Source organism: Eubalaena glacialis, chromosome 11, assembly GCF_028564815.1.
Source record: "Eubalaena glacialis isolate mEubGla1 chromosome 11, mEubGla1.1.hap2.+ XY, whole genome shotgun sequence".
NCBI lineage: Eukaryota > Metazoa > Chordata > Mammalia > Artiodactyla > Balaenidae > Eubalaena > Eubalaena glacialis.
In genome coordinates, this window is record NC_083726.1 from 108,688,415 (window position 1) to 108,707,184 (window position 18,770).

Here is an 18,770-nt window from a genome sequence, read left to right on the forward strand (position 1 = left end):
ATGTCATACTTCTAGCCAATGGAAAGAAAAGGAGAAGATGGCATATCCACATCTGCTTCTTAAAAGCCGCAACCTTGAATTATCATGTATGACATTCACATCCACTAATAATGCCCTGTTTGGATCTACAGTTTGGTCCTGGTAAGCCTAATTTTTGCCTGGCTAGCAAACTTTCTACAATAATTTCACTCTAGAAGGGAAGCATGAATTATTTAGTGGATAGAGGGCTGTTTCTGCCACATCCTGTGACTACAGCATTGGTATTGAGAAATTTGATACTTTAATCATCATTCATATATTGGCCATTTGTCCTTACGGCCAAAAGTAGTGTCTCAGTAATTTACAGTCTGCAAATCCCAATAATCTGCAAAATTCTTTTTGGTCGCAGTGTCTCACTGGATCAACCATTGATCTCTGTAACAGAAGAAAACAAATGGCGCACTCAAGGGGGCATCTGAGGGCATTTAACAAAGACGGTTTTATAAAGATTGGGGAAGGATTAAGGAAACCAGAAAGGGGTTGTGAAATATGCCTTGGGGAACGATTATCACACCCAGGCCTGAAGGGTTAAGGGGAGGGTGATTATTGGAACTTTGTGACCTATCTGAAAGGGTCATGGCCTAAGACACGGAACATGCAGGCTTTGCCAAACCAGGGTGTGGTAGGCGACAGCCAGCGGCATAAACACCCGGACCGTTCTCCCCTTTCACCCCCCTGATCACTGCTAGTACCTCCCAATAGAGGAATTAACTGGCAGCCAGAGGCCAAGTTTGCCCAGATATTGCTGTACATTGGAGTTCTGCCTCCCAAGACATAGGATGGGGCCAAGAGGATCTCAAGAGGCAAATGGAGAATATCCAGCAAATTCTCCAAATATGTCATATGATTTTTATGTGACCTGAGATTCTGACAGAGAAAATAATGTGACTTAACTCCCTATAGCCTTTACATTGAAATGATTTCTATCTTGAGGTGAAGAAGAGGAAGAAACAATAAACACAACAAATATGCATTAAGAGCAATGTCAGGAGGAATGCAGGAACGGAAGTTCAGTGGTTGTCATTAATTTCCAGGGGCTCTCAAATTTTATCAGCACTAAATATCAGGCTCAGAAAGATCTAGTTTTCCCCAATACAGTATGTTCTCTGATAAATTTCTTTGGGGAAAACATTGGGCTCTCCCAGCCAAAGATTAGTATGTTACTTGTATGACGTTTAATGTTTTTAATCATACTATCTTATTTATTCTTCATTATATTCCAAGCACTGTTTCAAAGGCCTTTTACTTGAATTATTTTGATTCTCAAAATAGCTCTGTGACATAGTTACTATTATTAGTATGTTGTAACAAAATTGCAAATTGAGGCATGGAGAAGTCAAACTATTTTCCCAAGTTCACTTACCTGTGCTACTAAAGTCTATGCTATTCTGATTTTATGTATAAGATGCTTTTGATATGCGTATCAGAAAAAAAGAATCTTTGTAGGTACAGTTTGATTGGTTTACATTTTTTAATTGCACTTTTGCCATCCACTACAATATTATTCTTTAAAATTCAGTCATGAATAGTGATATAAAATGTATGCTTTTCCATTTGGGGGAGATAAAACATTAAATTTCAGAGCTATGGCTGATTTTTGGACAGTTTTCTGAATTATTAGTTCCAATTTGGTTTCTCTAAATTAACAAGTAAAAATAGGAAAATAATGGCATTATGCCCCAAAAGCCAAGATCTCAACACATTTGAAGTGGAAGCAGAATCTACAGTATTTCTATTGTTTTTCCTCAGTGCCCCCTCTTGCCGCCCCTCCCCTGCCAAATCTGCTTCTTTATTGATAGTCTAAAACAAAATAGATTCAAGTGTCTTTGGGTGTCAGTGCACAAAGCTATAAAAGTTATACGTATTCATCGAGTATTAATTATATGCTTGGTACTCTGCTCAATGCCTTACATAATTATATTAAATAATCCTCACAATTACTTTATGAGTAAGGTAATAATATTAAACTCATTTCATAGATGAAGAAACTGAGTTTTAAAGAGACTAACCAATTTACCAAAAGCCAGATAGAGAGTAAGTTCCAAAGTAACATTTCTCGAAATGTACTAAAGGATACTTGTATCAGAATCAAGTCAGGGTGCTTATTAAAAACATAGGACTCTGTCTCCTCAGCCTTCCCACTGGGTACCATAAGTATTTGTGTTTGAACATTTGCATGTTTTAACAAGCACCTCAGTTGAGATGTTTGAGAATCATGTTCATAAATTTCATTGCCATGAATTTAAGGAGAAAGAGTACCTTCAGGGCAGCTGTGAAAAGAAATGAAATTTTTGCCTATTATCCTGTTAAAGGGTGCCTCTCCACATATCTATAAATACTGCATGAGTTACTCAGCAAAAGCCAAACATAGAGCTGTCAGGAAAAGAACTATATAAAGCATTTTTGCTTGCTGTTCAACTAGCCTGTGCAACTTGTTAAAAAGCATTTACTCATTTTCCAACCCCGTCAGTTTTCTTGCAAACTTTATTTTCCTTCTCTTGGACAGCAAATTACTGCTCTTGAGGCTGACCATAAGGGGACTTGGAATAGAAATTTTATCTGTATAGTGTTTTACTGATTGCTGTGCTTTCTAATGAACTATCTCACACAAAGAGAAGCAAATATTTTTCTGTTTCCTGTGAGCCAGGAGCTGTGCTTGCTGGCATAGAATAGAAAATAAGAAAGTCATGGGGTTTGCTTTCATGGAGTTTCTGATAATTAATACTTCGAAGTTTTATTTTAGGTTGTGGAACTGTGAGGTATATAAGACAGGTGTTATCCTATTTTAAATATTAGAAAATGGAAGTTAAGAGGCAATATGATTGAGCCATGGTTGTACTTGAGTGATCATGCCATCTAAATTATTCTACTGACTCCAAGTTTAGTATACTTTCCACTACCTTACGCTGTCTTTCAAACTTAGATATTTTGCATAGTCTCAGACTTCGATATTTTGCACAGCTTAAGTCATTTAAGCGCTAACCTTTCTTGTTTCAATGTAAAATGTATATGTTTATGTCTGAAGATGCAGTGAATCATAGCATGTTGAGATAACTAGGAATGGAAGACAAGAAGAATGAAAATTAATGGAAGCGGAACCATTGGGAAACAAACAATCAGCTCATAGACTGGTTTCTGCATGTATAAAGAAGGCACTAAGTTATTCCTCAGTATAAAGTGTTATATAAAGAAGGAACTAAGTGGTGTTGGTAGGAAAGATAATGTAAAGATGACTCTAAGGGGAATAAAGGGAAAAATAAGCAATTCTATGGCTAGTGATTCCTTCATCCAGATCTCTTATTGTACTATCAAGCACTTGTCTGTGACATGCCGTGCATGTCTTTGCATTAAAGTAGTTGGTCCACCTTTGCCATGCCTGCCTTCCTTTCACACATTAAATAATGTTTGTTCTCACAGAAGGTAGGGTGAATTTTCCCATTATGAAAATAAGCACAATTCATATTTTCTGTTGCAGTTCCAGAAAGTTTGAACCTGTGAATGGAAAAGGTAGAATGAGTTCCTTTGAAAGCTAAATAAACAATCAACAATCAAACTCTGTGTATAGTATTTTGTTGCATAAAGTGGAGATAAGAAGTATGAGGCAAAAAACTAAAAAGCAACATTCAGATCGTTGAGAAACTTCCAATCTGCTTGGGAGTATAAAGTATGTACATTTGAAGAGCTCAGTAGCAAATTAATATGGCATAAGATTAAGCAGAAGTGAACAGTAGGTACAACAGGAGTCCAGAGGAAAAGATGGATGGGTATCTGAAATAATGAGAAAGGCTTTACCTTTTCATCTTTTCATGGAAGATCATACTTTAGTTCTGCCTTGAAGGAAGGGTAGGATTTAGATAAACAGAGAGGAGCCCTGTAGGGCAAGTAGCTGCACAGGTTGGAAATGAGCTCAAGGAAAAATAAGTTGATTAAAAATTTTTGAAATGAGGAGTTATGTTATAGGGCAGCTGGATACAAGACTGTATTGTAATTGCTTGTTATATTTCCTGCTACAGTGCTATGACAAGAGGACAAAGAATGTATATTTATTCATTCATTTGCCAATATCTATGGGATATCTACTACGAGCCAAAGTTGTTTTATGTGCTGATGACAGAGTGGTAAACAAAGACAAGGTCCTTTCTACTGGGGAACTTACATTATAATGAGAGAAGGTTGGTAAGAAGCCAACAGATAAATAGAAAATTTCAGAGAGTGGTAAGAGTCATGATGAAACAGACAGTGTGATATGATAGACTCAAGTGCATGTGGTGGAGGGAGGCTAGTTTAGTTTGGGTAATTAAAGCTGGTCTCATTGAGGAAGTGATGATTAAACAGACTTGAGTGACAAGGGGGAGTCCTTCATGGAGTTCTGGAGGCAGAGCTTTCTAGAAGGGAAGAGCAAGTGCAAAAAGCCCTAAGACCTCAAAACATGTTTGATTCATTGAAAGAACAGAGGGATCACCAGCGTGCCTGCACTATTGTGAATGAGGCAACAAATGATAAGAATAAAACCCAGGTCTATGAAGAAGCTTGCTTGTACTCATAATATTCTTGGCTCCTTCCCATAGTAAATGCTTAATAAATATCTGTTGAATAAATTAATTAAAACTTTAAGTAATGATCAGATTGTATAGGTTTTTGGTTATAAGTTTAAATTTTAACTGGAGAGACATTGCACAAGATTAACAAAAGGTGATTAGAGATTGGAAAACCATATTAAGTAACCCAATGTAATTGGTCCCTTTGTCTGGATTGTCTGTAGAAGGCTACAGACAAATGGCACGAACTCAAAATGGGGCCGATTCTGGTCTGGTTCTTTCTAGCTGAGGTCTGGGGCTCCCTTTTGACATGAACATTAGAATCACCTTGTGACTGATAATGTGCCTGATTCTTGGATGCCCCTAAGGTAAAAGACGAGGTAAAGTGATACTGAAAAGTCAAAAGAAGCCTCAAAGTAATAACTTTCAACCATAAAATAATGAGGATGACAATTTTGTTCTGAAAATATGTGAAGAGAATCAGATCAAGCTAAAAAAACAAAACAAAACAAAACCACATACATAAAATGTTCCAATGGTGAAGTTAAGGGTAGAAATTAATGGGAAAAAAGTATCAGGAATAGAGGTGGATTGTGACTTAGATAAAAAGCAGAGGAATGGGAGAGTAGGAAAGTAGAATCTTATTACAAGTGCTCTCTTGTTAGGATTATGGTGTAAGTGACTCAGCCAATGCTTATGTAACACACAGTAAAACACAGAGCCACCTCCCAACTTTTAAGTAACCTGTACTCAAGAGGGTAGAAGACCTCAGGACTCAAAATTCCTAGTTATGCCTTGTATTCTGAGCATCCAATAACTTACAAATGTTTGGAAGGAACTGAGCCGTCTTCCCACATCCAGACGTCACTGGATTTCTGGCGGGACAATCCAACCCAACGAATTAATCCAGTCCTGCTACTGATGTATTGCTATTGCAAGCACAAGTAAATATAATGGTCAGAGTGTTTCTACAGTTCTTGTAACAGCATAAAGGCAAAGCTTCATGATAAGACGCTGGACATAAAAAGTAGATTATATGTCTATATTAATACTAATTAATTATATTTGATATTTAGAATTGTACCAAGTTCACTTGTTTTTGCATAAAAATACTTGCAGGATACAGGGGAAACTGTAAGCAAGATAGATAATATTCTAATATTCCTATGTGTTTATCTTCCATCAATTGAAGGTTAGAATCCCAAATAAAGTATCAAATATGGCTCTTAAATGAAATAAGTGGTAAACAACTAGAGAAAGAAAATGAAAAGAAATACATTGTTGATGAAACTTTATATTCCCTAGAATTAAGCTCTACTTGCTTTGGTTTCATTGCTTAGCTTGCCTACAAAATCTTGCATACAGGAATATTCATTTATTTTAGTTGACTGTGTAAAAGAGAGTTATACAATGTCTTTCTCAAAGGGATTTACAAATGACGTGCATCTACTTTTTTCTACTTTGAAATTATCACTACTTACTATACTACATACTATACTTGTTTATTTTGTTCTTTGCCTATTCCTCCAACTGGAATAAAGTTCCATGAATTTAGGAATTTTTGTAGGTTTTATTAACGCATAGGTTCAGGTCCTGGAATAGTTCCAGCACATATTTGTTGAATTAATGGATGAATAAATCAGTCAATCAATCGATCTATGGGTAACAGAATTAAAAAGAGGTCAAATGTTCACGTACTCACATACCTCCCGGAAAAAACAGGTGAGGACACATTCTTGGCAAATAAAAAATGACTTGAGCATCTTGGCAGACATGTGAGACACAAAATGGCATTCCATAAGAGATATTTTGTGAGAGTCACTTATTTCTTAAAGCTTGAGCTACCTGTCACCTTTCTGTTAATTTATGTTTTTTTTTCTTTAAAGTACATCCATATTGTATACTTCACTATAAGACCTGACAGATACAGTCTACCTGAAATTTAACTATTTTTTATTTCTCAAAAATTACATTACTTCCTCTTTTAGTTGTTCATCTCCAACCTGATATCAGCCTAGAGTAATAAGATTCAAGACTTGTTTAGTCTCCAATTAATCTCTTTGTAATAGAATTGAGATTTCAAAGCAGGTACTCTCTTATTTTGCCTGATTTGAAAGAAGTTAATTTATCTGAATATCTTCTCTATGAGTCTGAGCCACAAAAATAGTATATGGTACAGCAAGTTAGAATAACAGGACACCCAAATAAGCATGAACATCACTGGGTTGATTTCCTCATGTCTGGTCCACTACTGGTTACTTCAGCTCTCAGTAAGGCACAAGTCAATTTTGCTGATTACCTATAGCAGTTCTGTAGAAAACGGCTTGCCTGAATATTTGAATTCTATTGAATTTCTGTCTGCGTAGAGCCCAAATCCTGATCATCTATTCCAATTTATATTTGCATCTATTTTAATATGCAAAAATGTGAATAATTACTATATTAGAAATTGTAGGATAAGTACAATAAATAATTTCTGCCTTTTAAAAAATATATGTTTTGACAAACTGTTATTGGGTAGAAGGGAGACTCCAAGGCTTGGTTGCTGGCTTGCTCCCAGGATTTATGAAAAAAAAAAGCTACATTCAATAATATAGGGAGAGTGCAGTAGTGGATGTGAATGTACATTGCTTGAAAAGAGACCTTTTGTTAGAAGCTGTCAAAAAGCGAAATATAGAAGAGGAGACATGTTTAATAAAAAATTTTCAACTGAAATCCTGTGTGTTATGCAAATAAGATTGTGCCCCAAACTACGCCTGGTAGGGCCTATGAAAAGATAGAGTTTGCATCATGGTTCGTTCAAAGTGTCAATAATTTAGCAAAAACTGAGAATGCATGCAATGTTGGGATAACACTTATATTTATATTTTACAATCATATTGAGTTTCTTTATACTTTCAGATCCTGTTTTGAATTAATAAACAGAGTTAAGGAAGCCAAGAAATTATCTTAACTCTTGTTGCAAACATAAGACCAGAACTCAAAGTTTCATTAGTTCTATTTCAGCACTTTCTACTCTCAAATGTAATTTTTACTGAGCTTGATAAGGTTCTGAGATTAGCACAAACTGCAAGACATAAAAATGTAAAAAAAAAAAGTCAAGTGTTTCATTTGAGATTTCTCTCCTTATGACTCCAAAATACTTGACATAGAAATATTCTTACCAGCATGTCCTCCCTGGTGATCTTCAGAAGAGTAGCATTTACATCAGCACAGTACTTCTTACTGTCTTTCCATGTCAAGTTGTGCCTGAAGAATCCATAGCAACTGTCTCCATAATATCTCCAGTGTATGTCACATGGGCTGCATTTATGGCCTTAAGGAGAATCCAAGCATAGGATGCCTTTCATTCTGAAAGGATGGGCTTACTTTTTCCTCATATTCAATGTTTCCTGAAGATCTCAAGATTCCTGACAGATAGCATCACAAAAATACTCCAGAGTTAGGGGAGATGAAGAGACTACCAAATCATACTTACTTTCCTTTTGTCCTGATTGTTGTAGTAAATCTTGGCAGAACTTCCTCGCTAACTGTTTCAGAGTTCCTGAGAGATGTTCATTCTCAGCTTGTAGGTAGTTTTGCTGCGTGACAGCTAGATGTAAAAATTAGATAATAATTTGTAATTAGGATAATAAGGAGTGATGCAAAGAAAAAGTCCTCTCAATGAACTTTATGTTCAGTAGAGTTGTCAATCTATGAAGTGTTTACTAGATACATTATGAGTAAAAGAGTGCTGAAAAGGGATCAGGGTAAAGGGGTTATAAAGAAAACATTAAGTGCCAGGCAGAATGACAACTGAGAGTTCTCCAAAAGAATAGGTGAACTATTTGAAGGAGATGACCACAAGTAAGAACATGCCATAATCAAATCGCATGCCCAAAGCAGTTGTTTTGACCTTTCCTTGAACACAGATTTCTAAGCACATTTCACAGAGGTGAATGACCTCTGCTATTATGTTTTCTATGTAATGCCAGAATATCCATTCACTTAAAAAATACATATTGAGGACTTCCCTGGTGGTCCACTGGTTAAGACTCGTGCTCCCACTGCAGGGGCCACGGGTTCGATCCCTGGTTGGGGAACTAAGATCCTACATGCCCTGCGGCGTGGCAAAAAACAAAAAAACACACAAAAAAAGTATTGATTTCTTGTTGTGCTCGAAGTACTGTGATATTCAGGTAAATCAAAGTAGTGAATGAAACGTTCTAAAATATCTTATGAAAAAATAAACAAGTATCTGAACAAGCAACAATTATACAGATGATAATGTGACGTTGGAGGGCTTTTAGATGTATAGGAAGAAAAAATATTTATAAATTAGGTGGGATATGAATTGTCTCAGTGGAAGTAAATACATTCATTTTAAAAAATGGGAAGGAGGACATTTTAGGAAGAGGGGATAGAATCAGCAAAATCTCAGGCAGGGGGACATAGGATTTATTTGTGAAACAGAAAACTCCACGTTGGCTGGATCTTAAGATGCACAGAATAGGGAGGAAAAAATAAAAAGTTTCAAAAGATAGTGTGGATCTATACTGAGGAAGATCTTAAAGACCAGCTTAAAATTCTTAAACAATAATTTTTAATTAATTTTAAAAACCTAAAAGGTAATTTTAATCAAAAGGTAAAGTTCAGAGTTTTCCTTTATTGAGAATATCCTGGCAGCTATGTATAAGATAATTGCAGTAGCGACAAATAAATAGTGACAATTAAGCTTCATGGCATACACCAGGACACTTACGTATTGCCTTCCTCAGATCAAATCATTGGCAATAAGTCAATACTTACACATAATCCCCAGAGCCACCAGCCCAACAACCATCCCCATGCACAAGATCAGCAGAATCAAAGCCATCACACGCCACAAAGAGGAGGAAGCAGGGTCAACTGTGGGCATACAATCAAGATGTTAGGGGGCAGGCAGTATGGCATAGTTTTGGGGGACAGATTCACCCCCATCCCTTGCCCTCTCAGGATTGTCCAAGTGATATAAACAGCTTCTCTGGCCCATCTTGCCTTTGCTCCCTTGGTAATCACCAACAGTAAACACAACCCACTCCATCCCCACTCCCACTGGACTTCTCTCTGAGTCAAAATGTAACTAGCAGCTAAGGTCTTGTGTGTTTGTGTTTGTCTTTGTTTTATTTTGTACTCACTCCTCTAAATAATGGTGTTTATAAGCCACAACTGTGGAATCACACCCACTTGCTGACATCTTAGAAAGTGGTGTTTTCAAACATTTCCTCCTCTTATACCTTAGATTTCTATTCCCTCCAGCATTTAAATCTATAAGCCTTAATGTAACGTGCACTGCTTGTATCATTTGTTGTTTATATTCTAAATAACATAGGTAGCCCATGTAGATACCACTCAAATGATGTAAGGAAAGAAGGTCATTCAGGAAAATAAAACAAAACTATGTATGCTATCACTAGTAGAAAAAAGGAAACTAGGGTGGATCCATTTCAACAGTTAATTTCCAAATTGCTGCCTCTGGGCATTCTTACCTGAAGTGAGAGCTGGTTTTTGAGTTTTAATATTTAAGGTGACGTATCCATCTTCATCCTGCATGGCTTCCCTTGGAATGAAAGTGAACTCAGCATTCAATGACTTTGCAACATGTAGTGCCCACCCTTATGATTTCAACGTCTACCCGTCTGTGACCCTCCTCTCTCTGGTAAGGTGGAGACGTATGAGTTGGGGCACATGATTTTTTGTTTTTTGTTTCTTTCCAGGAAGCCCTTTAATAGCCGCTCAGATATACATGGACCTTGAACACCAAAACACAAAAATAATAACTTGTGGTAAACGAGTAGATATGGCATTTGTTTCCTGTTTCCTTAACTTCCATTCTGAATATTCCATCGTGTATATCCTTTCAAGGAACAGAAGTTCATGCTTCATCTTAACCTTGGCAGAGTCTAAATCATGTTGTTTAAATGCACTTATTTCTGATGAAAACTCATGGATAAAACATCAACAGATATAGAGTCTATCTCATTGTGGTATAAGAGTCTAATATAATTTGATCCAAGATGAGCTATATTAGATGTTTCATGGTCTTGTGTTAGAAGGTCTAATTATGACCTAGAATTCATCCAAATTCTTGCATGTTTTGCAAATCAAAGTTTTTTTTTTTTAGAGTAATTCATCCATCCATTTATGTGATTGCATTAAAATGAAAAACTGAACAAGCTGACATTTTAAGTAATGAGTCAAAGATATTCAAATTATATTATACTCTTTAGCCCCTGCAAATCAAAGTTTTAAAAAATTTGAGAACTCCACATGAGGCAGGATTTATATGGCTTAGGTTTAGGCATCAAAGGAAAACAATCTAATAAAGTGAAATAATACAAAGTTAATGTCCTGATATATTGCCTTTCAGTAATGTTTTCACTTTAAAGTAAATTTCCAGGAATGGCTTTTGGATCTCTGATAACTTTAACCATAAGCTGAGTGTCTTATGGCTGGATCTATGCTCCATAAAAATATATTTGCCTTTATTTGTATCCATCAAGCGTGACTTTGTGGTGTTAGAAATATGCTGGGTAAGTACAGAGACTGTCAGGGTCAAAAGAGGCCCTGATAACATTAATCTTAATTCTGCTTCCTCTTTCCATGTACTCCATAAATACAAGCTGAGTTACTCAGCAAAAATTAAGCAGAGAACTGCAGGAAAAAACAATAGGTACAACAAAATTTTCTTTTCTCTTTTCCGAAATCCAGAGGCTTTTCCAGCTATCTCTCAATCACCCTATAAGGCCTATCATTGACATTTTATTTCTACTTGCATATTTTATCGCTCCCTCTTTTCTTGGCTTAGGAAAGTATAGCTGAAGAAGTCTTTATTCCAAATATCCTGATGAGTTTGAATTTGGAATAAAAACCTTTGTTTAATATTGTAGAGGCTGAGTGTTACATAAGTTATCTCTTTTATTTTAAAGCAAATATCTCATTAATTTAATTATGTGTCAGACACTGAAATTAATAGCGAGTATTCATGGAGAAAGTCATGGCACTAGTCCTTATGGAGCACGGAGTCTTAGACTTTAGGTACTTAACCTTGGCCTCTTAGTATTTAGAACAACTTTCCACCCCACCCCACCCCAGGCCACATTTTTGTTTCACTCTTTTCCATTGCATATGTGTGTGTGTGTGTGTGTGTATATATATATATATATATATATATATATAACATTTTTGTCATGTATACTCACAGGAATGTATTCCATGGCTCTAAAACAGTGACTGACAGACAGTTACCACCCAGTAGAAATTTGGTGAATGAATGAATGAGTGAATGAATGAGTATATGTAAAATGGACATTTATTGGAATATTACACATGCAGAAAGCAATTTAGGGAATCTTGGGAATTTTCTATGATCATGCTTTTTGCAAGAAGCATCACCATCTACCTAGTTTCCAAGTTCCTTCCACTGTACTATGATGTCTTTCAAATTTAGGTATTACCCACACTCCATTTTCTATGTTTATAGCTGAAGAACCAGTAAAAGACACTAGGATCACAATGACAAGGTATAGATACAAAAACAAAGGAAATTAGTGAAATGCATAGCACGGTGGATAAGACTGATCAATATATAATGATGACTAGAGGATGTGTAAAAAAGAAAGACAAAAAGAAAATGATGTTGACTAGTATGAGTGTTATAATAATGTCTCTAAACTGAAAAAAATATAAAGGACATGAACATTTTGCAGTTAGTAACATCTTTTTATAGACCTTTTACTGTACATCACCTTTAAGCTAACCCTTAGGTGCACTTATCAGTGATATCCTGTTCCCTCTCTCAGTCCTCTGAATTCAAATTGTTGGTTCACTTCTGACTTTCTAGTCTTCTACACACATATCAAATACTGTTTATCTTTGGGAAAGGCTAGAATTTCCTGTCATGAAAAAAATGCCTAATTAATACTTTCATTTTCAGAAAGCTTAAACCTGTGGACTGAAAAGTGGAATGAGCTTTATTTAAAGTGAATAAGCTAAATGTATAACTATCAGACAACAACTGTGGCAGAGCTTTTGGTTACAAAATAGTAGATAAAATGAAGGGGAAAATTGTGTCAGACCACATTCACAACACCGAGATGTTTATCATGCGTGTGCATACAAAATCCCTGTAAGTAAGAAAGTCAAATAATATTCAAATGGAATAGGTAAGACTTAAGATTGGACAGAAAGGCGAAGATTGCATAATAAGAGAGAGGAAAGGGGAATATTTATCAGGGAGGGCACGCATCTGAAACAAAGTTAGGGGAGTTGGAATGAGTATGGTGTGATCTGTGATCAAGGAACGTGAACTGATCAAGCATATTTGAACTGAGTATTCACGTCACAGTATATTGGGATACAAGGTGTCCTATTAAAATCACTGTAAAACTTACATTTCAGGGACAATTAACCAATCAATTATTTGAACATATATCTATTGATCACTGTGTATGTCCCAAGCACTATCCTATTTTCTGGGGATCAAGTGGTGAACGAAACACACAAGAGTTGTGCTCTTATTGAGCTTACGTTCTAGTGGAGAGCGGTGAACACAGATAGCAAAGAAGAAAAGAAAGAAAAGAGCAAGACGATTTCAGATCATCATAAATGCTATGAAGAAAGTCATATAATAGAGCTTTATTGGCGGGGCTTGGAGCAGCCCTGGGTGTGCTCATTTGAACTGGTTTGTTTAACCTTTACTAGAAGGGGGTGGAGAATTGCACAGTTTTCTTCCGTTTTTTAAAATTGAAGTATAGTTGATTTACAATATTATAGTATTTTTCAAGTGTACAAAATAGTGATTCAATGTTTTTATAGATTACACTCCATTGAAAGTTATTACAAAATAATGGCTATATTTCTCTGTGCTGTACAACATATCCTTGTTGCTTACTAATTTTATACATAGCAGTTTGTATCTCTTAATCCAATATCCCTATCTTGCCCCTCCCCCACCCACTGGTGACCACTAATTTCTTCTCTATATCTGTGAGTGTGTTTCTGTTTTGTTATACACATTCATTTTAACTTTTAGATTCCACATACAAGTGATATCATATGATATTTGTCTTTGTCTGATTTATTTCACTAAACATAATACTCTCCAGGTCCATCCACATTGTTGCAAATGGCAGAATTTCATTCTTTTTTTTTATGGCTGAGTAATATTCTACTGAATATATGTACCACATCTTCTTTATCCATCTGTCTGTTGATGGACACTTAGATTGCTTCTATATCTTGGGTATTGTAAGTAGTGCTGCTATGAACATTGGGGTTCTGTATCTTTTCAAATTAGTGTTTTTGTTTTCTTCAGATATATACCCAAGAGTGGAATTGTTGGATCATATGGTAGTTCTACTTTTAGTTTTTTGAGAAACATTTGTACTGTTTTCCGTAGTGACCACACCAATTTACATTCCCACCAACAGTGTAGGAGGATTCCCTTTTCTGCACATCCTTGCCAACATTTGTTACTTGTGGTCTCTTCGATGATAGCCATTCTGACAGATGTGAGGTGATATCTCATTGTGGTTTTGATTTGCCTTTCTCTGATGCCTAGTGATGTTGAGCATCTTTTCATGTGCCTGTTGGCCATCTGTGTATCTTCTTTGGAAAAATGTTTATTCAGGTCTTCTGCCAATTTTTTAATCAGATTGTTTGTTTTTTCGATATTGAGTTGTGTGAGCTCTTTATATAGTTTGGACATTAACCCTTACCATCATCAATATTTTGCAAATATTTTCTCCCATTCAGTAGGCTGTCTTTTCATTTTGTCAATGGCTTCCTTTGCTGTGCAAAATCTTCCACTTTTAAGAGCATCCAAAATAATTTATGCTTAATTCTGATATAATAACAACGATACCATTTATTATTCCTTTTATATGCTTGTATTAATTGCCTTTGTGGTAGGTGTTATACTTATGCCAATTTTACTAGAAAGAAAAATAAAGCACAGAGGTTAAGTGACTTGCCAAAAGTCACTGGACAAGTAAATGTTGATCCAGGATTTGAATCAATCAGTCTGTCTTCATAGTCCTGTATTTTAAACAGGATGTTTTATTACCCTGATTGGATGAGTCTGTTGATACATTTCAAAACTAAATTCTTTCCTATATTCATCCTCTGGCTCCTCCCTGTGGTCATTTGTTGTTGTTTCTGCTTTTATCTTTTCTTTAGGTCTTTTGGTACCTCCAGGTTTAATTTTCAATTTTCTCCATTCCTTTTTGTAAATAATTTTGAATTCATTCCTATTCTGCTCATTCTCTGGGTACTATCCAATATAGGTCCCTCTTTGAAAGTGTTCTCTGACATAAGCATAATAGGTGGGAATGGAATGATCATTGAAGAACAAAGTGAGAATACAACTTCCCATTGTGTAAACTCATTATTTCTTTTAATGTATCCCAGGTGAACAATACGTCTCTATTTAAAGCCTGTGTTCCCTTATTTTCTGCAATGAACATTATTTTCTGATGGATTTAGTTCATGTGAGGGCAGCAAGGGAAGTCAAAGGTGATTTTAAGTTTTTGGCTGAGGAACTGTATGTGTGAAGTTCTCATTTACTGAAATGGAGAAATGTAGAGTGAAATGATTGGAAAAGGGTTGTTCATTTTTTTAATGTGTTAAGTCTGAAAATTCTATCACATATTAAGTGAATATGCCAAGTCTCCATTCAGATACCTGAACCTGGCGATCAAACTCTGGCATGAAGATATACATTTGGAGGTCATCTATGTATGGCTGTTACTTGAAGCCCTGAATCTGGAAGAACTCATCCGGCGATAAGAATACACAGAAGATAGAGGGTCAAGGACTGAACTCTGGGGCTCAACGGTATTTTGAAGTCAGCTAAGGAGGAATCAGCAAATCTGATGGAAGATTAGGTAATGAAGTAAAAGAAAAACAAGATAATGGTGTCCTGGAGAGCAAAGTATTTTGGAGAAGAATTTTAAATTAAAGGGAATAATCAGTTATGTCAAATGCTGTTTATAGGTTGAGTAAAATGAATCCTGAGAAATAGCCATTAGATGTGTTGATGTAGAGGTTAACAGTGACTTACTAGCATCTTACTAGAAATAGTGAGGGGAAAAGCCTGATTAAAGTGGGTTCGGGAAAACAGGAAGATCCAGCAGGCATAGACAGCTTTTGAACCCTTTTGTTGTTAAGAGAATTAGAGAAATGAGGTGATAGTGTGTGTGTGTGTGTGTGTGTGTGTGTGTGTGGCAGGGGTGTAAGCAAACATTTTTTGGCTTATTTTTAATGGAGATATTATATCATGTTTACAAGTTAAGGTGAGTAAACCACTAGAGATTTAAAAAAATGATGATTCCAGAGAGAGAGAGAGATTTACAAGTTAAAAATATTTGACTAAGCAGATGGAATGGATTTCAATTTGTAGGTTGAGATTGACCATAGATGAGAGTGTGTAGAATTTAACCACAGAAAACGGTTGAAAATGATATTGCTTTACATATACAGATGTAAAATATTTTTTGTATATTTGCTCATGGGGCAGAGGAAATGCTCTTCTGATATTTTGATTTTCTCAAGATAAGAGGCCAGGTTTTTAATAGAGTTTGAGAAAGGAGAACAGAAATTTGAGAATTGAAAAAGAAAGAGAAATTGGGAGTAATCTTCTAGCAGATTCACAGAATAGACTGATTAGTAAGACTGCTGGCAAGTTATCATTCAAAAATGTAAAATAAGACCAGAGAATGCGGTCACATTTAGCTGCTCGTACACAAGTACAGAGTAGGCAGAGTTGGATTCACCGGGATGCATTTTCCAGATAGCTACAATGAAGGAAGGGACAAGCATTGAACTTGTAGCTGTACGTAAGGAAGTGATCATTATAATTGACCCTGATAAACGGTCTAAGCCAGGTAAAACAGGAAATGAGACATGAAGGATTTAGGACAATGAAAAGGTGGCATGGTCACTGAATTTGATACCCCAGGGGGCATCAGAGTACCGTAGGCCATAGACTCACTCTAGGGAATGATCTGGAAAGAAAAGACTTGAAGTTAGAGAGTAGAAATCTAAAACTGAAGTAATAGAGGGGGTGCTCACATTGGTAATGAAATTGTCTGGATCTAGTGCAGCACTGTCCAATAGAATTTTCTGTGATAATGGAAATGTTATACATTGTGCTGTCCAGGTCCACAGCCAAGAGCCCCACCTGTGGCTATTGAGCACTTGAAGTATGACCAGTATGACTGAGGAAATGAATTTTTAATTTTAATTCATTGAAGCTTAAATAGTCACACGTGGCTAGTAACTACAATAATGGAAAGCATAGCTTTAATGAATGATCACCATAATGAGTGGTCGATTTGTGGTGTGGTCAAAGGTGACTGGAGGTAAATCCAGGACCTGAGAGCACAGGGTATTGGAATTTTCACCTGCAAGAATACTGAAATTACTGATAATCATGACAGGAATAGAAGTGAACAAGGAGATTTAAGACATTTGAAAAAATGGTAAAGAAATGAGAAATGCCCTGGAATTTGTAGATGTTTGCAACGCGTTGTGTTATTTGATAGTATAATCTGATATAATGTGTTACAGAGGAGCTGGATATTTTTAAGGGGGACAGTGTAGACAGTAATTTCTAAAGTCAACTAATAACAGATAATATAGCATTTTAGGATCATAATAGTAGAAAGTGTGTAGGAAGTATGATCAATCTTCTTTGCTATAGAAATAATTAGGAACCAGATGAGAGTCCTCATCATGGTTTAACCGAAGCATTATTTCATATAAGATAGTAAGAAATTAAATAGTTTTTAAGGGAACTTTAAGGCATATGAAAGAATTAGGGAAATGAAAATGAAAACACAGTCTTTGCAAAATTAAGTGAAAGACCAGAACAAAGAAAAACACCCTTGAGTTCTCATTTTTTTTTAATGGTCAGCTAATTTTTATTTATTTTTTTATTATTTATGTATTTATTTATTTTTTGGCCACGTGGCTTGCAGGATTTTAATTCCCCAACCAGGGATCAAACCCGGGCCCATGGCAGTGAAAGCGCCAAGTCCTAACCACTGAACTGCCAGGGAATTCCCAAGTTCTAATTTTTGTAATCACCTATTTGATTTAACTTTTGCTTATATCAATGGTCTGTGCCTTTACCTAATTTACCTAGAATAGAAACATAAACATAGATTTATTATTCATTTTCACATTTTTGGTGGTGGGGTTTAGTTGATTATGACCCAGAGCTTCCACACACTTTTTTCTTTTTCTTTTTTTGTACTGAGCTCTCCATCAGTTTGAAAAAAAAATAAACAAGAACTATATGTACATTTCTGTATTTAGACATCATGCAAAAGTGTTACTGAAGAATTATTATTGCTACATTGCATTTCTGCAGCCCACTGGATAATCGTTCACACCCCTAAAGCAGCTGCAATTCTTTCTGGAGACCTGTGACTAAAATAATCTTCACACAGAGGTGAACCTTGGGAGGTTCTGGATCACTCCCCCAGCCATCTGAAAATAAAAAACCCAACCCACATTCTCTTCCTGAGTAGTTACCTAATCTTCTCCTCCTTACCCCAAAGGAAACTTTTAGAAATGATTCCTCAGTTTCCTTCCTCATGTATTGCCCACAAATATTTTTTGAGTTCTATATTTGCTGCTTTACCAAAATCACACAAAAATAGCAGCTTAAACAACAAAAATTTATCATCTCACAGCTCTGTAGGTTAGAAGTCTGACCCGGATCTCACTGGGGTAAAGTTAAGGCTGAGCTGTGCTCCTTTCTGAATGCTCTGTGGGAGAATCCATTTCCTCAACTTTTCATCCTTTAGCTTGTTTATATTCATTGCCTCCTGGCCCCCTTTCTCTACCTTCACCCAGCAGCACTGTATCTCTCTGACCCTTCTTTGTTGTCACATCTCTCTCTGACCACATCTAGGAATGGTTCTCCACTTTCCTATGATTAAAATGTGCCCACCCAGATAATGCAGAATAATTTCCTCATCTCAAAATCTGTAATCTTAATCACATTTGCAGTGTTCCTTTTGCCATGTAAACTACCGTATTCATAGGTTCTGGGGATTAGGACACAGATATCTTTGGGGGGCTATTATTCTGCCTAACACAGGTTCTTAACAACAATTTACTTTCTTGAATAAATCAGTATGTTTTATGAAAAATATGGTGGGATTA

The 18,770-nt window shown here is 36.0% G+C and overlaps 1 protein-coding gene across 2 annotated transcripts; it reads right to left on the minus strand.

Annotated features, from left to right (window-relative positions):
* Positions 1-3,361: 3,361 nt before the first annotated feature.
* CLEC1B (C-type lectin domain family 1 member B) lies at positions 3,362-10,148 on the minus strand. Of its 2 annotated transcripts, XM_061205845.1 has the most exons (6): positions 10,085-10,148; positions 9,366-9,464; positions 8,056-8,169; positions 7,742-7,893; positions 5,400-5,506; positions 3,362-3,531 (listed from the first exon to the last, which is right to left on the minus strand). In XM_061205845.1, exons 1-6 carry the CDS (start codon positions 10,146-10,148, stop codon positions 3,387-3,389), a joined length of 681 nt encoding a protein of 226 aa, XP_061061828.1. In that variant the 3' UTR covers positions 3,362-3,386. The 2 variants fall into 2 exon arrangements, with proteins under 2 accessions (XP_061061828.1, XP_061061829.1); XM_061205846.1 differs by lacking the exon at positions 9,366-9,464.
* Between the last annotated feature and the right edge of the window lie 8,622 nt (positions 10,149-18,770).

Bases quoted from the DNA above. Each gene is read 5' to 3' on its own strand.
- CLEC1B (XM_061205845.1), bottom strand. From the start codon at position 10,148: ATGCAGGATGAAGATGGATACGTCACCTTAAATATTAAAACTCAAAAA. The intron at 7,894-8,055 runs GTAAGTATGATT...ATTCTCCTTAAG, and splicing joins ACAATCAGGACAAAAGGAAA to GCCATAAATGCAGCCCATGT. The intron at 3,532-5,399 runs GTAAGTTATTGG...TTCCATTCACAG, and splicing joins TCAGTTCCTTCCAAACATTT to GTTCAAACTTTCTGGAACTG.